Genomic DNA, 26,050 nt, shown 5'->3' on the forward strand with positions numbered 1-26,050 from the left:
AGACCATGAGTTTGCAGCTGATGAAAGAGATAGACTACATGTACATGTATATGATTAATTAATCTCCAGCAGATTCACACCTTGCAAATTAGGAAAATAAAAATTTCTGGACTTTTTCTGATTAAGTTTCCTTTCCTGATCAGAAAATGCCATTCATTTTAATAGCGAGTGTGAAAGTATCTTGTACATAATCCTTTGGGAAAAAATCCTACCAAGTACCAACTACACTATACAACTACACATACCAAAGCCATATCAGTTTCAGAGAAAGCGGCCATGAAGGAAGATCACGGAAGATGCAGACTATGTGGAAAAGAGTGGGAGGGTGAAAATGATGGAGGAGGAGACTTCACAGAATACATTCACCAATTGAGTAATCAATTGGATTTGATTTAATGAGGCAGCCATAAAGAACTGGACTCAGAAGAGCAATGTATTAAGTTAAAGTATTTCATACCTTAAAACTTCATAAAATATGCATAGAATTGAACCAAAAGAACTCTTACTAATGTCTTAGGCTAATAAAAAAAAATCAGCTTTTATTTCAATCTTTAATAAACTTTTCTGCATACTTTGACCCCCCCCCCCAATAAAAAAAAACAATGACAGGATAAAACATGTTAACTTCTAAAGGTTTCCATGGCAAATAAGAAGAGTGTAGTGGTTTCACTTCTTTCATGGGCATGAGTTGGTCTTGAAAAGGTTTGTTATTCCTTGTCAGATATTTTTCAGTGTTTTGTTTGTCTGATTTTTCTCTATCTGGTGAAATCATAATAATCATAAAAATGTCATGTTTAACCTAGGAGGGCGATTTCAGTTCCGAAAAGAGTTCTCCCAGCGGGCCCTTCTGCTTACCCCGGCTTTTGCATGGCTACCTTGATCGGGCGCTAAAGCATTCGAGGAATTTCTTCCTACTGGGTACCCATTCACATCACCTGGGTCAAGTGCAGCACAATGTGGGTAAATTTCTTGCTGAAGGAAAACACGTCATGGCTGGAAATCGAACCAATGTCCCTGAAATTGAAAGACAAGTCTCAACCACTAGACCATGATGCTCCCACATCATATCATTTTTAGCCTGGAGTACCCCTTAATAGGGCAGAATTTGACTTTCTAAAATTAAATTAAGCGGACCGAATCTAGTATTGTTCTCTGGTTTTCACAGACCGTGAGTCAAAGATAGCTAGCTGACTGGTAGTGGTAACTAGTGTACATGTATGTCAAAGAGGGGCAGGGGCTGTCAAATGGCAGGCGCAAAACATGGCGATTACATTTCAAGATTTTATTGAGATAGGTGAAAATCAAAGCATTACCATTAAAAATGGACAAATATATTCAACAAACATTGATGCATATACCATTTTTGAATAGACATTAAGAACAAAAAATATTGCACAAAAGCTCAACATGTCGAATTCTGCCTGGGCAGCTAGATTTTCTTTCAAATTTTATGAGATGTTGGAAAGAGTTCCATATGCACCCTCCATCAAAAATAGCAAAAGATTGTTGAGACTTCCGGTTCATTCACTTCAGATTTTTCTATCATTTTTTTTACTGTTGCTTTTACCTTAGTTGGGACTTGAACTCACCTCGATTTATCTCCAGTCAAGACCTTTCCCGCTATACTAGCGAGAAGCGCTGATACCAGAAGGGGTATTTTAACGATTATCATCCGATAGTTCGAGTAGTCTTGACTCACAGACCCTTGACTGACTAAATAATCCGATGTCTATGGACAATTACACGCACTAGATCCTGCTTGAAATTTGACAGAATAAAGCCATATTTTGGTATGTATTTTCACTCCCCCATCATATATGTTCTATATTAGGGCTAGATATATTATTCTGAACGTTCTCCATGTTTTTATTTTCAATTTTAGTGGGGGTGCATATGGAACTCATACCGAGATGTGTGTCACAATTAGGACCTACTCAGTTATATAGAACATGTAGAACATTAATATCAACTGAATTTCTTTGTGGAGTAAAAATAAATTCATATTCAATCTTTAGTTGAATTTTTATGTGGGGACTTACATGTAGTATGAAGTAACTAGTGGAAAGGGGGGGGGGTGGGGAAGGGTGTCCGGACGTAGACGTCTAACGTTACACTTTCAAATTTTGAAGCCTTCTTTTTTTGTCTTAAGTAGTGCTGCAGCCGAACCGAACGGAAATTCGCCGAACTTGGCACTTCCGAACCGAACGCAAAGGCCTGGTTCGGAAGTTCGGTAAAAAAAAAAAGTATGTTCATTGCAATGCGTAAGTGTGTGTATTTGAGTTTTGTCAGACGTGTATCAATCAGATATGATTATTTACGTCTAAGACCGACCTTTAACGTCACCATCCGAAAGACGTGACCAGGGCTCGAACCTCTGCATCAATTTGTAACTTCCCTACAGCTTGGATTACAGGCGCACGCCACAACGCCCAGTGCGATGACTACACAGATTTAAGTATAAAATTATTTTAGAAAATATTGGTGATTGTGCACAAAGAGAATTCCACTCAATATATTTTTAAAATCCACTATGATAGCTCCCATCTCGTCTTTCATTGAACTGTTATCAACTTAAGAATATTTTAGCATACATGTAAATATATTTTTTCTTGATAAAATTAGGGGACATTTTGAAGCTAAACTCGGTATAAAAGTGTAGTGTAATTACGTATTGCCTTAATCGATCGTGATCGTAATCGGACCTAATCATTTTGTATTTAATAAAGAAAAAGTACCAGACAGAAATTCATTCCTCGTAAATGACAAAGTATGACAGTTTCGGTCTCGTGTTTGATTAAATTTTTATCATTTTCAATTTTTTTTATAAACATGAATATATTTTTTTCCTTATAAAATGTGGGGACATTTTAAGCTTAACTCAGTTAAAAAGTGTAGTTGAATTACGTATTGCTGTAATCGGACATACATTTAATTGTTTTGTATTCAAAAAGAAAAAGACAAGACATAAATTAATTCCTTGTGACTGACAAAGTAATGGTAAAGTATATATATTCCACCTTCTGAAATTTCCATATTAATATAAAAGATAAATAAGAGATGAAGGAATGAGGGTGAAAAAACAGAAAAGATAAAAATTCAAACCAAATCAACGCATGTTCCCTGATCGATGTTCCGGAAATGGTTGGTAAGGAAAGTTGAAACAGGAAGTCCAAACAACCTGCTCTCGGTCGCTATTACATGTATACAGGTAAAATTTGTATTCCGAACTTGAAATGTTTTTCCGTTGTCAATATTTTCTTAAAAGTGGTTTAATCTGGTCAATTACTGAAAATAAGATGATAAATTATCAGTTCCGTCTTAGTTCTGACGATCAACGCCGAGTGATTTCACAACACTAAAATACACAGTACAGTCCCATGTACTCATTTTCGTGTTGGAAATATGTTTGAAGTCATGAAGCGTTGATCTTTCTGGACCAAGAATGGACTGATATTTTATCTTTTTAAAGTAATTCATTGACCAGATTTTACCACTTTTCAGAAAATAGGGACTTTCTAAAACACTCATATTCTTTGGAATGTGAATTTTACCGGTATAATAACAGTTGAGTGGAGGTCGTTTGTCTACTGTTTCGACATTCCCGATCAACACTTTCCAATTTGAGAAGCTGCGTTGGCAATAACATCATAATCGATCATGATTATAGCTACATGAAATAATCATGAAAAAAAAAATATTCTGATCTTTGTAATTCTGTTTCTGTCCTGATTCTCTCTATATCAATATTTTTTTCTTTTGATTTTTTTTAATTTTCATTTTAAAAATGAAAGTAGAAATTACTTATTATTTGTTTAAAGATTAAAACAAAAGAAAGTTCAACAATTTTCATAACTATTCTTTTTAGAAACAAAATTTATTATAAAAGACAGATCATCCTCTAATTTAGATACAAAGAAATCAGACTTTAAAAAAACCCTGGATTTTGAGTGACACTACACAAAACATATGGCGTTGTACTTGTATGGTTTCCCGAAAGCCAATTCCGTGTTTGCCCCCTTTCGCATCCCGTGATCCTCTGTGATGACAGACGCCCTCACGCGATATATAGTGACGTATTGTATTACCGGACACTATCATATTTCCGGACGCGCATATAACTGCGTAGGAAATCAATTTCGTACCGTAAGACTTCCGCAGTTCAATATCACAGATCAATTCAAAGAACGAGAATGCAAAAACAAGGCGAAAATATAATTTTTACCTTATTTTTCTCTAAAAATGACAGAAAATGCTTGAAATAATATACAACACAGTTTTGGCATTAACAATTGATCCCAATTGATCTATTTTCTGATGGAAATACGGACCTGATTTGCCGAATTTCAATCTCGTATGCTCCATCGATTAAATCGTTGACGGCTAGTTCTCAATGTACCGGGTATACCCCGGCCGTGCGCCAGGTTTACTGTGATGGAGAGCCGTCATGATCGACAGCGCATCGATAGAACTTGATGACCGTGTCTTACGATATGAACGAGCATTAACACTTGGAAGTGCAATATCGAACGCGCAATTAAAAAAAAGGAAATTAGTTAGCAAACGCAAATTTATATCAAAGATCTGCTCAGAATCGTTATAAGAAAGCAAACAAAAACTTAGAATTTACTCATGAGATGATTAATCCCGAAAAAATAACACCAATTCTTTCTTACATCATTATAATCAAGAATATTTTTTACCCGTCCGGGGCGCGTCCGGAATTACAATATAATTTGTCACGCACGAAAATAATTGTTTTTCGCGGAGGGGTATGCGGCAAGTGCGGTGCAAAGAAAACGGTTGGAAACTATAAAATAATTTCATCATATTCATAATTTTTGGAATATTTGGAATAGCAAGTGATTTTTCTTGATTGTATTTCCTCTAGTTGTCATTTTTAAAGCACTGAAATGAAAGTGTCCGGCAATAGGATACACTGCATACTGGCTGTTTAAATCGATTGTCGGACAACCTGTCCGGACACAGAACAACTGCAACAGTTAACAGGGTATTAACTATATTGTAACTGAACTTAAGTCTTAAGCAATGGCAATGCCCAATGCCACGCCTGGCTAATTCTAATGCTGTGCAGGCGAAATGGGCATGATGCGATGCTGGTCGCGTCACGTCACCTCGAGCTCGCAGACGTGCAAACGCAGTCACTCACTCTCCACACACATCATGATCACTCAGCTCAGCTCAGGCTCAGCAGCAGGTCAAAATAAACTGAATTAATCAAACAGTTAGTGTGAAAGAAAGAATTATTTTCGCTCACCTTGTAAATGACAAAGAAAGGTAAGTTACCAAGTATACGAGCAGTATTTTTCTAACTTTACTTGGGGATTTCCTAACCAACAAAACGGAGATCGAGATGAAATTTGTATTCCCAGGTCACGTGACATTGTCGTCATTCCAAAAATATCACGTGACATGAAACGAAGCGCAATTTTTTTTTCTTAAGAGATCTATGGTAAGCCACATTTTATAAACCCGCTTGAAGAAATCTCTGGATCGAAGGCAAACACGAAAGCAAGCGCACCTCTAATTTGTTGTGCAGAGATGAAGAACATAGTATTGCTTATTTCATCTCCAAAAGGGAGCTTACCCTGTTGATCAGTTGGTTTTCAACTTCATACATGCGGAAAAAAAAGCTTTTATGAAAATCTACCAAACAAGAAAAAGTTAGGGCCCTACAATATGTTTTATTGACGTCAAGACTCAAGAGCAGCTTTCCAATATCATGCAATCAGAATTCCGAAAAAAAACACATGTTAATGGACCATTATTAAAAGTTTTCATCGAATGGGGTATGAAATTATATAGTTCGACTATGTCCCGGTATATAAATATATTCACCCACAAATAAAACAAATATAAAACGAAAGAGGCACGATCAGATTTTTAAAAAAAATCTCGACTAAGAAATGGAACACTTAAAGGATCGACAAGTCCAACCCAACGAAAACTGACTTGATTTTAATAAAAATAGAAAAATTCAACAAGCACACTCACTCATTATGAAAAATACGAGACATTTGACTTCCTCCTGCTCGTACGCACGGGCGTCCGTCGATATAACACATAATATTTTTATGAAAATATGCACTTTTTTCTTAAAAGTTGATGGAGAGGGGGAAAAATTAATCGTATCAAGTCGGGGTATTCAGTAATGAGTACAGGAGAAACTATATATCACTGATTTTCATGATTCATCCCATTTGATTAACTCATCTATTCGTGTTTTGGGACTAATCTTTCCCTTACGCATTGCTTTTTGGCAGAAGTTCTATGGAAAATGCACCTTTTTCCCCACAAACTTTGAGACACTCTGTATTATTCATTCCCCCATTGCTCGAGAATAAATGGGCAGTTAACGACGGGGTTAAAGATTTATTGAAGAATGGAATGTATATTTCATGAAAATGAAAGCCATTTCCCCATTGGATGTTATCTTCAATACGTGTTTTTTAAACGAAGTCAGTTATCGAATAGGCTCTCCTGGCATTTGAGGTCTCTATCGGTGACGTCACTCAGGATCGTCATGCCTGGACCATCGGCCAGGCAGGGGTCGCAATGGTATATGATTTATGCATAATGCACTCGATATATACAATAATCTTGTCCTCCCGTTCAAATGAATGTGAAACTCATATAATTTCCATCAGAGCATTCAACATGAGTACTGTAGTACACATTTCTTTGTTATAAGTGAATTAAAGTCCCTCCAGTGAGTTTGCCTCACCCCTATTGTGAAAATGTATCACCCCTAAGTTGTAACACAGTCAGCTGTTTGCACTCAGGGTCACTCCGTGACCTGTGTGTGCGTTCAAGAGTTGTACACGATTTTCTGTCTCATTTAGGCAAAAATCTTTCATAATACACTGAAAATTTCATCAAATCGGATGTAAAATAAGAAAGTTATGGCATTTTAAATTTTCGCTTCATTTCACAAAACAGTTATATGCACATCTCGGTCGGTATGCAAATGAGGAACTGATGACATCACTCACTCACTATTTCTTTTGTATTTCATTATATGAAATATTTTTATTTTCTCGTCATTGTCATGTGAAATGAAGTTTCATTCCTCCCTGAACACGTGGAATTCCATTATTTTAACATTTTGTGCTTCAGGCAAGGAGGTCCTAATTGTCAAACTCGTAAAAATTGAAATATTGTTTAATTCAAACAATAAAAAACAAAAGAAATAGTGAGTGAGTGAGTGGCTCGTTCATGTAACTTTTTTGTTGAAAATAAGCGAAACTTTGAAATGTTCTTATTCCGATTTTGATGAAATTTTCAACATTGTGCTTGTCTGATTTTTCTCTATTGATTCAAATCAACATTTTTCTGAGGTGGACTTGGCCTTTAAAAACTTGTCGTAATCGTGGACAAGATATATCTAAAGTAGCAGTTGATGCAAGCGCCAGTAACCATGGTAAATTCATATAACGTCTTTGGTAATGGTACTGACCATAGTACTACCACCCCGAGGGGTAGGGGGAGGGGCACTGATATTGACGAGTGGTACCACGCGCGACCAAAAATACACGTAAAAAAAAGGATGTTCACGATAGGGCACGTTAAGTACGTGATGTGATAAGGGTGTCAAAAACACAAAAATAATGAAGAAAGGGTATCTATTTCGCTAGGAAAATTATGTGTTTAGGGTCGAAATTGCAGGGATGATAAAACAAACTTAAAATGTTTTATAAAGGATGTCCTTTTTGCCCCAACACTTCGTGTTTAGAGTCCGATTTGCTCGAGGGGTAGACTGTACGTGGGGTCGTACTAAACCAAATAAGGTAAACGGCCGACGACCGAAGGACTGTCGTAACAATAAAACATTCCTGAACTTGTTTAGGGGTTCATTTCTGTGAATATTTGTCAAGAGTATCGTTTTGTTTCCAATACTTGTTAAGGGTAGGGTAATTCACACGCCAATACTTAAGGGCCGGTGCATTTTCAGAATATGAAAATTACGTGTTTATAGGGTGCTTTTCGAGACCCATGCATGGTCGCGCATGGTATCCACTCGTGAATGGAAGTCCCCCCCCCCCCGGACTACCACATGCAGAAGTAAGTGCGGAATAGGAAAGTATACTATTTGAAAATACAAGTACCATACCATAGAATGTACCATAGATGCTATGGTATTACAATGAAATTACTTGTTATATGGTTGATGTTAATATACTGAACAGAGTGCCATCCTCGCACATGATACTTTCATGGTACTCCATAGCAGGGGTGGATCCAGCCTTCGCCAATAGGGGGGGGGGCGGATTTTTTTTAGGCCACGTATTTCCCCGATCGGCCGCTCGAAGTTGATTGTTGTTTGTTTCCTTGAAGGGGTAGTCCTAATAGTCAACTTAGTTTTATTCTTATAAATTAACATAAATATATAATAATTTCATAAGCCTTATCTAAATAATGCAAGCGCGAGCTATTTTTTATTTCATTTATTTTGTCCTAAAATTTAGATATTCTGGGCAATGTTTGTGATCCTAAATAATTGAATTATTAATATATGTATTGACCTGACCCCAAAAGGATCTGTTAACGACTTTGCAGTTAGCCATGGAGAGTTGGAGACCTTATTATTTCAACAATCAAACAATGCGAGCGCGAAGCGCGAGCTTAAAATTATGACATTTTTACCTGAGGAAATCCTAAGCACTTTTTTGTAATCGTGATAGAGATAAGTATATAACTAAATGATAATGATGCGAGCACGAAGTGCGAGCGGAAAATTTTAAGATTTATACCATATTTGGGAAACTCTATTCATGTTTTGTAAATCATTAAAATTATTGGAAATCTAATGCGAGCGCAAAGCGCGAGCAGAAAATTTTTGATATATTGGATAATGATTTAAATAAAGAACAAGCTGCGTATCTGAAAAGAACATGCATGATCTAGAATCTGGGCATTCTAAATACCTTATTTTATCATGAAAACCAATGAAGCGAGCGCGAAGCGCGAGCTTAAAATATTTGATGTTCCGATCTAAAAAGGGTAAAGTTTAAGCTCTGTATTTCAAGCACTTTGAAGGAAAATTGAGAGGTGGATATGGATCAGTTAAAAAAGCTGATATATTCCAATAATATTCCTTGAGTTGTGAATTAGAACTGAAACGTTCTAAGAACATTTTACGTCATCATGATGACTATCTTCATATTTCCCTTCCTAAGCGCGAGATGAACTTTTCGATATTCCATTCTGAAAAAGGCAGTTTGATTATCAAATTAATTTCTTATTTATTAATCTAATAAGCCTAATGAGAGCGCGAAATCTGTTAATATTATGGCTTGAAAACTGGATATTCAAAGCACTTTTGTAATTATGAATAAGATGCATGAGTTAATATATTTTCAACATTATTAATACGAGCGCAAATCGCAAGCCGAAATTTTTGATAAATGTCATGAAATTTAGATTTTGTTCTGGAATTGATATTGAGATATATATAACTCTCCAATCAAAATGCGAGCGTGCAGCGCTAGCTAATAATTTTTGAGAATGTGGCCTGAATAGGGATATTTTGAGAACTTTATTCGAAAACAGGTACCTGATGAATTAAATTTTTGCGAGCGGCGCAGCGCATGCAGAAAATGTTAATATTTAGACCATAAAACAGACATTTTTACAGAGCACTCTTTGCAAATCAATTTGTAAATGAAACAAGATAATGAAAGTTCGATTTCCGAGCTGTAATATGATTTTTATATATTGACTTCAAAATTTGGTAATTTTAGTTCCATATTGAGTAAGATATGTAAATCACCTAAAACACAATGTGAGCGCGAAGCGCAAGCGAAACTTTTATATAGTGACATGAAAGATTTTAAAAATCATTTTCCAAGTCTCCCCACACCTTATTTTATTCACTCGTCTTCCTCCTTTAATGTTCCCCTTTTTTCTCCTCTTTTCTGATTCTTTTTCCTTTTTTTTCTCCCCCTTCCCCCTTTTTTTGCTCCGCCAATAGGGGGGGGGCGGCCCCCCTGGATCTGCCTATGCATAGTACTTTTACGTTCTCGGCAATACTTTCATAGTACTCCACACTCTAAACTATATGGGTAAATAAAAAGTGCTCCATGAAATACGTGTCCACCAACAGGGCATTTATTTTTGGCATTTTTATCTATAAAGTGTGATGAAAATTTTGCGCATTCTAAAGTAATTGCTGCTTATTTTTTAACCTTATACTTTACAATATGCTTCCAGTATTGGGTAAAATACTACCCTACATTGGTTGGACACATAATTACCATCTTGATGGTAAAAACTTAATTTACCCAATATTTTTTTTACAGTGCACGGAACTTTCATAGTTCTCTTGGACCGTCTTCATTGCACTTCGTGGTACTTTTACGTTCCTCATATACCTGACTGGTAAATGGTACTGCAACCGTAATAACCATGTTACTACCATAACCTTGCAAAGTACTTTTATGGGGAACATGAAACAATCGATGAATAATGACGCATTTGTTGCATACATGATCTGTTGAGGATGATACAATATAGATTGAAGACTATACTTGGAGAAAAGTTTTATAGCAAGGAGTCAAAATTTGCTATAAACGTTTTGAATATGGCTATCAAGAAGTACCATGGCCTTACCATGCATAATGATACTTTTACAATGGTACTACCCTAGTATGGTAAATTGACAGATGAGGCAGTACAGGTTACCATGGATTTACCATGGTAGATATATCATGGTAATGCCAGTTACCATGTATTACCATGGTTGTATAATAATATACCATTCATTACCATGATACTTTCATGTCATGAGTCAGAGCAGGTACTACCATATTCTTTAGTAAAAAAAAAAGGGCCATTAGGTACCACGGTAATACAATGGTATTTCCATGGTGGGAAATACCATGGCAAATCCATGGTAAATGTACTACCTTCATCTTCGTCAATTTACTATGGTAATACTATGGTATTACCATTGTAAAAGTGCTATGGTAAAACCATGGTACTTTTTTTTGTTATAAGTGCTGTGCTGATCTAAAAAAATACCACATATCCATCAACTCGATCATTCCGAATTATATATTATGCAACAACTGATCCACTAAACATGCTAAACGCGATTGTACGGGCGGGAGTACGGGTTGTAGTATTGTGATAGGTATATAAGCAAATGATAATCTATGTAACATATGGAGGAAAATAGGACATTTTTAAATGAAGCTTATGAAATGAGAATCAGACTACAGAAATTTACATATATATAGGTATAATGATCGCTCCCCGGGATCGCACAAATTGCAAAAGCTTCGTAGCGTGCATGGAGGGGTGGGGGACCACCTTCTCTCGATCATCTTCATTCGCTCTCTCGCAAGATCAACCCCTAAATTTCAGTTGAATTTTGGGGTTCCTGTCCCATTCCTGGATCCGCTCTTAAAGGACAAGTCCACCCCAACCATTAATTGATTTGAATAGAAATTTAAAAAAAAAACAACAAGCACAACACTGAAAATTATATCAAAATCGGATGTAAAATAAGAAAGTTATATGATATTTTTAAGTTTCGCTTAATTTCACAAAACATCCTGGTCAGTATGCAAATGGGGAACTGATGACATCACTCACTCACTATCTTTTGTATTATATGAAATAAGAAATATTCTAAGTTTCTCCTCATTGTCCTGTAACACAAATTTTTATTTTGCCCTGAACATGTGGAATTGTTTAACATTGTTTAACATTTTATGGTTCATTCAAGTTGGTCCTCATTGTCAAATTTGTAAAAAATGAAATATAGTATAATTAAAACAATAACAAAAAAAGAAATAGTGAATGGGGGACATCATCGATTCTCTCATTTACATGTGACTAAATTGTGCACAGTGCATGGCGTACCTAGGATTTTCCACAGGGGGGGGGCACAAATTCGTCAGCCCAAAAATTTGACAAAAAAAGGGGGGCTTCAACCACATAGGATTTCGTATCAGAAAAAAAAATTGACAAGCTAAAAAAAAGATGGGGGCAGGGATACGTCCTTTGCATGGGTTGTGACACATCAGGTGGGCAGACTGCCCCCCCCCCGTAGGTACACTAGCGTGATTGTGCATATAACTATTTTGTAAAAAAAATAAGCGAAACTTTAAAATGTCATGACTTTCTTAGTTTATTTGACTCCTTTTCCAACCTTAATTAAAGTAACCTGTTGATGTGCGCATCCATTGAATAACACAACTTTCCGTTTAAGAGATACATGTATTAAACCATTAACGAATCCTTGATCCAAAATTAAATGATTTTATTAAATAATGATGTGACATAGCCGAGTCAAATGATTTTAGAAATAAATGACTACTAAAAACCCGAATCTAAAGAGAAAGAAGTGTATTCTCATTGCTTCTACATGCAATATTTCTTTCTTTAGAATAACTTGGTCATCATGCCCATGCAGCTGCTTAAAAAACTACAGTATTCGGTAAAAACTTTTGTATTCTCTTTGAAAGTGCCTCCAGATACCACTACGGCAAAATATATCTGTAGGTTTTAATAGGTTCTGGATCTTTGCCGTCTTTGAGAGGCTGACAAATCTATACATCCAGCAAGAGCAGTAGGCTGGCCAACAATAGTTGAGTGAGTGATGTCATCAATTCCTCATTTGCATACCGACTGAGATGTGCATATAACTGTTTTGTGAAATGAAGCGAAACTTTAAAATGCCATTTTACATCAGATTTTGATGAAATTTTCAGTTATGCTTGTTGAATTTTTCTCTTTTTATTCAAATCAAGTTTTTGTTGGGGTGGACTTGTCCTTTAATTTTAAACTTCCTTATTTCCATTTTCATAAAATCCCATACACTCTTTTTCTTTAATTTCAACGGACATTTTTAACTTCATTTTTTCTATCATTATAGACTATTTGAAAAAAAAACAAAGCAAAAAACAAGTGCACATCTACCAATAATACATATAGCATTTCCATTTATTTGAAAGCAAGATAAAAGAGCATTAGATTAAATGCTCTGCTCACGGGCATAGGTGCCGCGGCCGGGGATCGAATCCAGGAATTTTCATGTAGAGCCAGGCATGGGTGTCGATCAGTAATCTTGGTTGGGGGGGATGATCGACACAAAAGTTCTTGTGGATGGGGATCTTTCAACATTACCCCCATTAAAATCACAGGTTAGGACATTTGCGAGTGATTGATATGCATGGTGTTGTATACTGTACTTATATAGTTTTTTTTTTAATTCAATTTGTGTTACAAGTAAGCCTATTCTAAACTCATACGAAAGAAAAAAAATGACAAAAATTGTCTGGACCATGTACAAGTGATCTGTTTATTGAGCATATGATGTATACACAGGGGCGTCGATCCATTTTTCAGATTGGGGGCAAAATCATGAATCAACGTTCCAAAGGCGCTCGATCACACAAAACGAACAAACTCACCCACACACCCCTACACCCCCACACACATAGGACTATATTATATATATATATATATGACTCATGAAAAAGAGACACATATCTCACTCTCACCAACAATGCGAGCGCGAAGCGCGAGCTGAAATTTTTTGTATGACATGAAAACAGGAAAAATGTACGTGTTTAGTTTTGTTTGTAGTAACTCATGAGGAGGATAGATACATGTACATGTATCTCACTAGAGAGCGAGCTGAAATTTGTTTATATTCTGACGTAAAAGCTTGATATTCTAAGCATTTTTGGTACCAAGATGGGTATCTAGAAGACAAGATGCGAGCGCAAAGCGCGAGCTGAAAATTTTGATATTTCGATCTGGAAAAAAAAAGACAGTTTAATGGACGCTTTTAATAAAGAACAAGATATGTATCCAACAAAAGATTATTGAAAATCTAAGCGGGAGTTCTTTTGAGGTAATGAACTGAAAACGGGACATTCTATTCACCTATTTAATCATAAAAAGTATGGGGTTTTGGTCGAGAAATGATGCGAGAGCGAAGCGCGAGCTGAAAATTTTTATATTCCAATCTGAAAAGCAGACATTTAGAGCACGATTTTAAATCAAAATCGAGTTGGTATCTCAATCTCGCTTGCTGGTTTCAGTGTAGCATTACAATCTTACTTTATTTTTTAGTTGCACATGCTTAATTATTGGGAGGGGGGCCAAACGATATGTTCCCCCCAAATATTTTCATTGGTGGGGCGATCGCCCCCCTGCCCCCCCCCCCCGGATCAACGCCTCTGTGTATACAACTTCTCTCTTAAATCTAACCCGACTGGTTATATTTTTTTCTTAATGCATGATGATAACATGCAGATTCGGACCAATTAAGACTAGCACAAATTACAAACTGTGTGGCTTCTCGTGCGCCATCGGGCTTACCGTCATTCCATAGAGCTATCACAGTAATAGCTATATGGTCATTCCTTAGACTATTTATCTTGCCACCCTTTCACTCCCGTTTATTTTTCCACCCTTTTGAATTAATTGATTTATTAAATTTAATTTATTCACCACTGGAGGGATGGAACACCCTATCAACAAAAGTTGTTTTTCATTGGGGTCCTTTTATGTCATGTTTTAAAAATATCATATACATAAACATTTCATTCTTTTTCATCTTGAACCTCCACCCATCTGTTTAATAGTCCTAAAAAAGAATGTTTTTATGTAATAACAATATACACAAATTGCGAGGGAAACAAACTGATTGATGGCATACTATAATCATCACTATAATCATGATCAAACTTCATTTTTTCATCATCATTATTATAATTTTTCTATCCTAAATTATTGGGGGGGATGATAATACAGGCCATCCCCCCCACTTGAAATATTGGGGGGGGATATATCCCCCCCGTGATCGACACCCATGGAGCCAGGCGCCTTAGACCACTCGGCCACTGCACCCCGGACTGCACCTCTGCCTCTAATGCAGGGAATTTTATACTCAACCATCGATATTTTGATTGTCTCGAAATTTAGCTTTCCATAGCCGACATTATGGTAGCGGATAATTGAAGAAGCGCCAATTTTTTCTCCGAGATTGTTGCAAATTCGGTAAGAAAATTTGTATCTGTTTTTCTTATGTTTTAACAAGTGAATGTAATCAGTATCTAAATTAGATATTCAGGAACAATTTGAGTATGTTTAATCTTTTTTCTGTCCAAGAAATCGCTCGTACTTTACCATATTCTAAATGCATTGAAGTAGTGCTTTCGTATATTGTGCGCGTGCTACAGGATACAGTAAAGTACGCGAGAGAGAGAGAAGTGCACTGCAACGGGAACAACAGTGCACAGCGGTACGGAACTCTGTGCTCGTCGTGCCGGGGCACTGCCCGGCCCGGGTACTTACTAGACAGCATCGAGTTTCGCTTGGTCTCACTTGTCTCGGCGGCCGCGCGATGGCGTCGCGTTGTTTGCCTGGCCACACTTAGCCAGGAGGCTTCTAGAGAGTAAAAATCATTTACTAACATAGGCTTACTCTCAATGAAGCCAGGTACCGGTATTCCAAATCCTATCCATTCATGTGCATGTAGGCCGCCAAAACCTGAAACTTTTGCCCCCTGCTGAGGCTGAGGCGTGAGAATAGTGAGATTTCTACTTCTAAAAGATTGAGCCTAAATCATGTAAATCATTTACCCTACATCATACATGGGATGCAACTTTATTTCAGACATTTCTACGCCATCAATTTCATTTTTAAACAAGAATTCATCAAAAAAGTGAGAAAAATATGAGAAGACGGAAGAGACTTGCCCGATGTTTACGCCGCCATCTTCTTCGCCAACGTTACGCAACGCACGTGTCTGTATCGTACATGTAAATGATACTTTTGTTACTGATATTAAAAGTCAAATGACACAGGTCACAGAGATTCAGGCCAACTATATGTGAAGAATCTTATTTGGTTTAATGCTACTTTGCTAGTTCATAAATTTCTTTTTAACTGTTTAATACCTTAAATCAGAGGAACACAGCAGATATACCGACCATGAAATGGTTGTGCAGGCAATTATACATTCATTTCGTTATTTTTTTTCGAAAAAAAAATTCTGGTTGATTTTGAATTTATTTTGTAACCATAAAACCCTTAAAAAAATTATAGGCCTACATTGTTCGAAATGTCTTACTCTACAGAAATATGATAATTTGGTCATAGGGGGCCTATACTGTGATCACAAATGTGAGAAAAAAAATATTTTTCTATTCAACGAAAATAACTCTTATGCCTTACACCTAATGGTATTTCTAAGTGCATATTTGGGTTCATTGAGCAATTTACTTTCAGAAAACAATATATACTTTTACTATCATAGGGTTTGTACTTAATGAGATAAAGATTTTTGAAGTTAAAAGGCAATGCAAAGCAAGAATCACCATATAACACAAAAGTAGGAGACCTCATAACATGACCTGGAATAGTTAAACACTTAAATTCACTATCTTGAATCTCATATTTTCCTATAATAACATGAACATATTTCAGTCTTTATTTTTAGAAATTGAGGCATAGGAAACTTATTTCTTTGCATTAAAAAGGAAATACATAGCTTCATCAGGACCCCTTAAAAATCTAGTGGTGAAATTTCCAATTTAAGATTTTATATCCCTTATTTCCCCTTCACACTAGCTATCCTAACTCCTGTTCCCTTTCGTGTATGATATCCTTAAAGGTCAAGTCAACCCCAGGAAAATGCTGACTTGAATGAATAGAGAAATATCAAACTAGAATAGTGCTGAAAATTTCATCAAAATCGGATGTAAAATAAGAAAGTTATGACATTTTAAAGTTTTGCTTATTTTTCACAAATCAGTGATATGCACAACTAGGTGAGTCAGTCAATGATGTCCATCACTATTTCTTTCGTTTTTTTATTGCTCGAATTATACAATATTTCATTTTTTATAGATTTGACAATAAGGACCTACTTGACTGAACCATATACCTGTAGTATTAAACTGCTAATTCTACATGTTTAGGGAGGAATTAATTGTATCACTTGACAATAAGGAGAAAATTAGAATATTTTATATTTCATATAATAAAATACAAAAGAAATAGTGAGTGGATGATGTCATAGTCTCCTCATTTGCATACCAGCCAGGATGTGCATAAAACTGTTTTGTGAAATTAAGCGAAAATTTAAAGTGTCATAACTTTCTTATTTTACATCCGATTTTGAAGAAATTTTCAGTATTATTCTTGTTGGATTTTTCCCTTTTTATTCAAATCAACTTTTTGTTTAAGAGGACTTGTCCTTAAAGATCTAGAACCTCACTCTATCATTTTGCATTTGATAAATTTCTTTTATTTTCTTCTTACTGTGTATCTTGTTCCTTATGTAATTGTTAACATTAGGTCTATTTTTCATTCAATCTATAATTTTCTGGTGTATTAATACAAGTCATATCTTGGCTTTTTCACATAGATTTTCTGGCACAACACTTAAGTTTTCTTCTTTTTAGTTTGATGTCATCTACATGTATGTAAAAAAATAAAAATGAAATAATGCGCCTTTGAATGTCTGTGACAGATATATGGTGCTATACAAATGCTGTGCATCATCATGTATTGATTTGTGATTTATTTTTTCTTATCAGATGTTTTTGTCTCACCAGGGGCTCGTTTCATAAAGCTGTTCATAAGTTACGAATGACTTTACGCTCAACTGGTGACCCTTTCTTGTGCTATAGGATATATCCCTATGTAGCTGACTTATGTATAAGAACATGCTCCAGTCGTTCTTATCGTTGTGCATAACTTTACGAACAGCTTTATGAAACACCACCCTGCATAGCAGAGTGAGACTACAGGTGCCGCTTTTCCGACAGCGGCGGTGGCGGCGTCAACATCAAATCTTAACTGAAGGTTAAGTTTTTGAAATGACAGCTCATGAAACTTGGTCATAGGGTTAATCACGTATTACTGAACATCCTGCCTGAGTTTCATGTCACATGACCAAGGTCAAAGGTCATTTAGGCCTTTTTAGGGTCAATGAACTTAGACCATGTTGGGGGAATCAACATCAAATTCTTAACCTAAGGTTAAGTTTTTGAAATGTCATCATAACTAAGAAAATATATGAACCTAGTTCATGAAACTTAAAGATAAGGTTAATCAAGTATCACTGAATATCCTGCATGAGTTTCACATCACATGACCAAGGTCAAAGGTCATTTAGGGTCAATGAACTTTGGCCGAATTGGGGTTATCTTTTGAATTACCATCATAACTTTGAAAGTTTATGGATCTGAATCATGACACTTGGACATAATAGTAATCGGTATTACTGAACATCCTGTGCAAATTTCAGGTCACATGATCAAGGTCAAAGGTCATTTAGGGTCAATGAACTTTGGCCAAATTGGGGGTATTTGTTGAATTACCATCATAACTTTGAAAGTATGTTGGTCTAGTTCATAAAACTTGGACTTAAGAGTAATCAAGTATCACTGAACATCCTGCCCGCATTTTAGGTCACATGACCAAGGTCAAAGGTCAATGAACTTTCGCCATAATGGGGGTATCTGTTGAATTACCATCATAACTGATAGTTTATGGATCTGACTCGTGAAACTTGGACATAAGAGTAATCAAGTATCACTGAACATCCTGTGCGAGTTTCAGGTCACATGATCAAGGTCAAAGGTCATGTAAGGTCAATGAACTTTGGCAACGTGGGGGGTATTTGTTGAATTACCATCGTATAGATCTCTGTAAGTGTATTGGTCTAGTTCATAAAATGTGGAAATAAGAGTAACCAAGTATCACTGAACATCTTGTGCGAGTTATAGTAGTTTTCAAAGTCAGCACTGCTGCTATATTGAATCGCGTGATGCAGGTGAGACCGCCAGAGGCATTCCACTTGTTAATTGATTAGGAAATTCGACATTGATTTGTCCCCTTCTCCCATTACTCTATCTTCTATGCTTTTTTATATCATTATCTTGATATGCAACACTTAAAATAACATTAAAACCAGTAGGGAAAAAGGTGCTTTATTCAGGGGCCATAAAACAATCAGAGGATAATTTTTACAGGGGGGGGGCCTCCGGTTTTCTCAGCCCATGTTGTTGAGAAATTTAAAAAATACTTGGGTGAAGGGGAGAGAATTAAAATTGATGGGAAACATTAAGAGTGGGCAATAGATGAATTGAAGAATGAAATTCATTGACAAATGAAGAATTAGAGTTGATGGAAAAACAGAATAAGTACCGGTAAATTCCATTGTTGTTATGCCTGTGCCAACAGTAGGTGGTTGTCGGAGACATTACAAAAATGAAAAACAAAAGGGCTAAACTGAGTTTTAAGTCATTAGCTGTGCTCACTGACTGTTGTTGTGGTTACGATCTCTGTATTGAATATTTTCTGAACATGTACAGTATATCTAATTATTATATTTAATTATTATATTTTTCTTTAAAGGAAGCTTCAAGGCTACACACATCACCATGGAGACGGAACAAGATGCTCATTTCTGCCTTCGTTGTAACACAGAGATTAAAGGGTTGATGGCTTACGTATCTCACTGTCAGACTGGATGCTCGCCAGATGATACATCTACAGACGTTCAAGATGCTCAAGATAAAGGTATGTCTGCCACGGAGGCAAATTTAATGTGTAATTCATGCCATTATGTTTAAAAAACAAAGCCCTCCTATTACATGATCAAATTGTGCAAGCAAGTGAACTGATAGAATCTCAACATGAGGTTTTAAATATCTATTACTAAGATGGGCATTATGGGTAATTTCTATTATTAATTAAACATGAAATGGGTGTATTAGTCCCTTTAACCCCTCTTTCAGATATGCCTTAAAATTCTTGTATATCAATTATTTATGAACTGATAAAATCTTTATTCTAATTTTTTTTCTATTTCAACATCTTATTGTCAAATTGTTGAAATTATGATTTTTTTTCTTTTAGTAAGTGATTATTTTTCCTCTTTCTTCAATTTTAAGGAAAGGGTGATCCTCAGGAAGATGCAGTGGTAAACGATGCCAATGCAGAATATGCTGTGATTGATGGAGAACCTATGGCAATAGACCCTCCACATCCCCCTGAAAGCTCGCCAGTGAAACGTGGCAGGAAACGGAAGGTAACGTCCCCACAAGCTACCCCTCAGAAAACTCCTGAGCAGAAGCAAATGGAAGAGAGTACTATCGATTCTCCAAGGAGGTCTGGTCGTAGGGGAATTAGGATATCATATGTGGATCTAGTCGCAGGAAAAGACAGGAGCGAAGCCAGAATGTCCAGCGATGATGGCAAAGGAGAGAATGAAAAAATGGGAAGTAAGAAAAATAAGGAATCTAAAGCCAAGGAATCTAAAGATAAGGATACCAAGGTCAAGGGTTCCAAAGGCAAAGGGGTAATTGGAAAGGCCAAAACCAAGGAAAGTCCCCCTCGGAAGGTTGGTAGGCCAAGGAAGATTATCAAAGGAAAAGGGTCAGAAGCAGAAAAAGTAGAAAAGAAAATCAAAGAGGAAGTGGATGAAGATGGATGGATGGAGAATATAGAACAGTTGAAGCCAGCCGGAGAGGAGGTTGGTGAAGGAAAGAAAAGGGGCACACAAAAACTTGGTCAAATGGTGAAGCTTAGAGCATTTAAAGAGAAAAATCAGAAGACCCTGAAAAATAGAAGGGAATTGCAGGCAGCAGCAAAGAAGAAACTTGCAGAAAAGAAGAAGAAAAGGAGTATACGAGTGGAGAAGAAAGAACAAGATAAAGAACAAGACACAGATGTATCAGATAGCAATGAGGGTGGTGTCCTAGAAGATGTAGCTGCAGTGAATGATGAAGCTGCAATAACCAATGAAGCTGATCTACCGAATCAACAAGAAGCAAAGATCCTCATTAAAAATGGAAAATTTTATTGCACAGTATGTGGGATCTACTGCACCTCAAAGAAGAAGATAGACATGCATTGTAGTACCAGAAAGCATATCAAAAGGTTTAAGTTGGGCATTGTTGCACCTGAAGAGGATGAAAAACCACCTCTTGAAGTTGATGACCAGGATTTGCTTGAATGTACCATTTGTGCATACAGAACTAAGAATGAGGGCCACTTTGCTAGGCATCTTGCTTCCATCAGTCATGCTCAGAAAAGCGAAGTGGATCTTCATGCTTGTAATAAGTGCCACCGGAAGTATAAAACCGAAGAGGAGCTTCAGAATCATCAAGAATTTCACAGCGTTCCAAGATGTGGAAAGTGCAAAGAAACTTTTGAAACGGAGGAACTCTTGGAAGAACATCTGGAAGAATCAGGACACAGGGTTGTGCATCGTTGTCCAACATGTGACAAGACTTTCTCCAGCAAGGGTAATCTTCGATACCACATGAGGATACACGACCCTGACTGCAGATACACTTGTGATATTTGTGATTATTCTTGTGCACAGTGGGCGGACATGAAGAAGCACAAGCTACGTCACATGGGAATCAAGCCATTCAAGTGTGGCCTTTGCGAGGCTGAAAGTCTGACCAAGCATGGCATGGAGAGGCACATGAGAACACATCTTATTCGCACCAAGGATTACATCTGTGACATATGCGGCAAAGGGTATTGCGAAGAGTACTTGATGAAGCAGCACAAGTACATGAAACATAACCTTGAGAGACGATTTAAATGTGACTTTGAAGGATGTACCTTTGCTTTCAAGTTCAAATCATCACTGGTAACTCATCAACGTATGCATACTCAAGAAAAACCTTACCTGTGTACTGAATGTGGATATAAAGCTTCCACCAAGTACGGTCTCACAAAACACATTCGTCTTCATACTGGGGAGAAACCATTCCACTGTGACTTCCCAAACTGCAATTACAAGTGTCGTCTATCGACGCATCTCAGTCGCCATAAGATCATTCACACAGGGCTTAAGCCCTATCACTGTCCCTTCTGCTTGTATTCATGTAACAATAAGCAAAACTTGCGGAAGCACCTGCTAAACACAAAATCACACTCTGGCTTGAAAATGTATAGGTGCAAGGTGTGCCCAAGTTATGAAACCAATGTCTTCAGAGATTATGTCTACCACATTCGCCAAAACCATGCCGATGATGACAAGTATATCAGTTACTTTGAAGTAGCAGAGAGTGTGACTAGGAAAAATGAAAATATGGCTGCAGCCTTGAGAGGTGAGGAGAATGTTGCAACAGATTTGATACAGTCGGAAGAAATGATGACCGAGGAGGATCTGCAGTCTTTCTCGGTAGTGACTGTTGTGCCAGGAAAGAAAGGTGGGAGGAAAAGAAATGTAACCATCATGGATGACAGAGAAGAAGTTCAAAAGAAGTTGGAGCAGGTGATTTTGGCCCTTGAAGATCATTCTGCTGAGGTAGAGGCCAAGGCAGCAGAAGAATCTCAGGCAACAGAAAAAGCAGAGGAAACAAACATAGTGGAGGCAGGTAACAGTTCACAGGAGGTGGAAACTGTTGTACCTGTCACAGGCAGTAATCTCGAAGACTTGGTCAGCCTGGCTGCCAAGGAGCTTGGGCTGGGTACAGACGGGGAGACCATCGTCATTGTTCCAGAGGTGGAGAACGAAACGGAGGTCTGCACGACGGAAACAACCGAGGTGATGATACCTGCAGGGGAGGGAGGGGAAGGTATAACTCAGTTTGTAGTGGAGTTTGATCAGCAAGGTCGATTGGTGACTGAAGAAGACTTGGCAGCAGCTACCTGGCTTCAAACCATGGGAAACGTTCAGGATGTCACTGTAGAGATCCAAGAAGAAGCTGCAACAGAAGTAGTTCAAGGGTGATTAAAAATAGCATTGAACCTATCCCTCCTCTGATATTGAAACTAGTTTAACAATGAATACGTCTCATATTCATGTTTAGATGCCTGTTATGTAAAATATGGGTGATGTAGAGATACAAACAAATCCAGAAAGGAAGAAATAAGAAGTAAAAAAATTGTCAGATTATTCTTATACATGTATGAGTAATGATGAGTATGACTATTTGCAAATTGTCTCCATTTTCATCATGCCTTTTGACCTGAATTTGCAAAAATGAAATAAATTTTTGAGATTTACTCTGGTTAAGATTTCCATAGGTATTGCTTCGATATCAGTGAGTTTTAGGTTGTAACTCACATAAATGACATTGCCTGGATGAAAAAATCTGAGACACAGAGTTGTTTTGCGTTCACAAAACTTTTTTAAAATGGTGATGAAATAATATCATTTTAAATGTATGTGAAAAATAAGAGTGGCTGTCCAACAATGTTCTTTGATAATACTTGTATTGGATATTAAAATAAAAAATAAGTTTGACGTCCTTGATAAGGTCACTTATGATAAAGAGGGAAAATTTAGTAAAAGAAAAACTTGCATTGATGATTAACTAACTATATTTGTATTTTTTAAAATACGTTTTATTGTTATAATTACTATTATTACTCTATCATTTGTACATTTAAATTATTGTGTGAAATTAGAATTGTATTGAATGACAATGAACTGTTAGATTATGATTCAACTGTTTTTATTGATTTATTTGGTTGAAGTATTGTAAGTGATGCATGTATGATATTTTGGAGGTTTAGAACAAACAAAGGACAAAGAGTTTAGCCAAGTTCATACACTTAAAAAAATCAGATGATCATTTTTTTTGGGGGGGGGGACAATGATAGAAGGAAATTTGAGACTGAGTTTATTAATTTATCTTAATTAGATAAGATGAAAAATGGATTATATTGAAAACAATATGTCTAGCAGTACAAACTGAAATGAAAATGAATTACAAATAGACAAAATTGAGACATTAAACAAGAAAGAGTATAAAATATTGGGCATGAAGAGGTAATTCCCACAGTGCACTTGAGAAAGAAGTAGAAAAGGAGAGAGGAAAAAAGGTAGAGTATCCAGGCACCCCATAAGGGGTACCTGGTGAAATTGACCATCCTCTTTACCTCCTGTGTGTTATTGTGTAGAACTGTAGTAATGTTATGTTTCTTTATGTTTTTATGGAGTTATCATTTTTTGCAGTGCTAAAATCATGTTTCCACACTCTGCAGCTTTGAAATGTAAATATGATACTGCACAGATAAAATAATATGGCTTCCTATTAAACAAATGTTGTACAGTGTTTTCATCTTGATGGAACTTTTCAGATCTACACTGTAGATATTCGAATCCATCATCATTTGTATTTCTTTTAAAGCTTGTTATCTCCACACCCCTTATTAGTTTTTATTCAATTTGTGGAAATCTGAAGGACAAAATCATTATTTGATAGGTTAAAGACCTTTAATCTTTCTTTATGAAATTGGTACATTGTAAGAGCTGAGAGGTGTTACGATTGGGTCAAGTTGCTTTTTCTGAAGTGTAAATGGGACTTTCAGATCTCAACATCTTTGTTCTCATCGAGATGAAATGTCCTTGAATAGTTCTGAGGAGTTTCCTTAAAGAATATTACATGTATATGTTTTTGAACTGACCATAGTCCTAATGCTCAAGTCACAACCACAGCAAACAGACTTCAGACCAACCAACACTATGCCATTGATAATTATGTAACTAACACCCTTGTCCAATTGGAGTTAGTTTTGCAAGTGTGATTATAGAACGATGAATCCATTGTGTTTGTAGGAACAAAATATGATGTACCAATGATTGAATTTCATATCTGGTACAAAAGAAAAATATGTACAGGAGATGGATTTGATTCATAGATGTAGAAATTTGTAAAATTTGATTGCTTTATTATGAATTTGATTGACTACATCAAAGGACAGTGTATATTATTCACTTCACCCATGTTCAATGATAAAATATTTCCTTCAAAATCATGTGTATGGTGTGCTTTATTTCAGAACAGCTTGGTGTTTTATAGAGCTGTTTAGACGTTATGCACGACTTTACGTACGACTGGTGACTCTTGTAGATATGCCCCAAATTTGTGTTATAATGAGAGTATTTCCTATAACCATGATCTGTTTGATGGCAATGTGCATTTGTATTTATGAAAGTAAGAATTTTTTTAGTGGAAAAACATAAATGTTTGAGAATCTGTGTTTGGCATTTCTCAAGTAAGGCTCACCAGTTGTGTGTAAAACAGCTGTATGAAACACTGCCAGATTATTTTTTTCTGAAGTAATTTCACATTGGAGTTTTATACTTCTCTAATTTCAGGGATACACATAGTGTATAGGAAGAAAAGGGTTGAAAAGTAAAGTATGAAGAGTAAAGTGGGAAGACATATAGATAAGGGGGGGGGGGGGTAAAGAAAAAGAGAGTGATCAGAAAAGGAAATTGAAGAGCAGGTATGAGTTTAGGAAGGAAGAGTAGATACAGGAATAAGGAGAGAAGGGGTGGTAGAGAGATGGAAATAGAGGACATGGGACTATCTTTTGTGTTGGGGGGGGGACAGCTATTGTTGCGTCTCCCTCCCCCCAACACAAAAGATAATCCTCTGCTCCGCCGCCAATATAGAGATGGAAGGAACATAAGAAAGGTTAAAGATGAGAGCATTGGAGGGAGATAAGAGAGGGCGAAAGAATTGAGTAAAAAAGTGAAAGGTGAAAAGATAAGCCAATCTGGCGAGTAGAAAAGTGAGAAATATGTAAAAATGAGAAAATTTATTAAAGATTAGTGATAAAAATAAGATGCAGAGCAAATGGAAAAGGAGATGGATTGGAAGGGGTGGTCACGTATTCAGTTTTTTTTCAACCCAAATGGTGTGTTTGATAATTAAATTTTTAATGATTTGATCCATAACACCAAATTTCTCTTCTGGTCGCCTTCTCCCACGTTATACTCCTCCCTCTCTCTTCATCACTCTCTTTATCCCCCCCTTCCTCTCTTCATCCCTCTCTACCTTCCCCCCTCTCTTCCTTCTCTTTATTCCTCCTCTCTCTCTTTGTGCTTCCTCTTTCTCCCTCTCTCTCTTGCATCTTCATCTCTCCCACTCTCTTTCTATCCCTCCCTAACCCTTTGTCTTTCTTCATGGTTTTCTGTCTGGATGCCGGCTTCTCTCACACAATAAGTAAACTCACTTGAAAAAATGATTGTAAAGACATTAGAAAATAACAAACACATGAAATGGTATTTTTTTTAGTAAAT

The 26,050-nt window shown here is 36.6% G+C and overlaps 2 protein-coding genes across 3 annotated transcripts in view; one reads left to right on the top strand and one right to left on the bottom strand.

The window, feature by feature from the left end:
• Positions 1–5,426, bottom strand: part of LOC121407217 (zinc finger protein 507-like) — a 17,967-nt gene extending 12,541 nt beyond the window's left edge. The window contains 1 exon segment of the mRNA XM_041598180.1: positions 5,276–5,426. The gene's annotated coding sequence lies outside the window, so the exon portion shown is untranslated.
• LOC121407218 (zinc finger protein 37-like) lies at positions 4,891–23,825 on the top strand. Of its 2 annotated transcripts, none has more exons than XM_041598181.1 (3): positions 4,891–5,295; positions 19,405–19,569; positions 19,944–23,825. In XM_041598181.1, exons 1-3 carry the CDS (start codon positions 5,283–5,285, stop codon positions 22,742–22,744), a joined length of 2,979 nt encoding a protein of 992 aa, XP_041454115.1. In that variant the 5' UTR covers positions 4,891–5,282; the 3' UTR covers positions 22,745–23,825. The 2 variants fall into 2 exon arrangements, with proteins under 2 accessions (XP_041454115.1, XP_041454116.1); XM_041598182.1 differs by lacking the exon at positions 4,891–5,295 and adding an exon at positions 14,930–15,033.
• The last annotated feature ends 2,225 nt before the right edge of the window (positions 23,826–26,050 follow it).

Source organism: Lytechinus variegatus, chromosome 2, assembly GCF_018143015.1.
Source record: "Lytechinus variegatus isolate NC3 chromosome 2, Lvar_3.0, whole genome shotgun sequence".
NCBI classification, from domain to species: Eukaryota; Metazoa; Echinodermata; class Echinoidea; order Temnopleuroida; family Toxopneustidae; genus Lytechinus; species Lytechinus variegatus.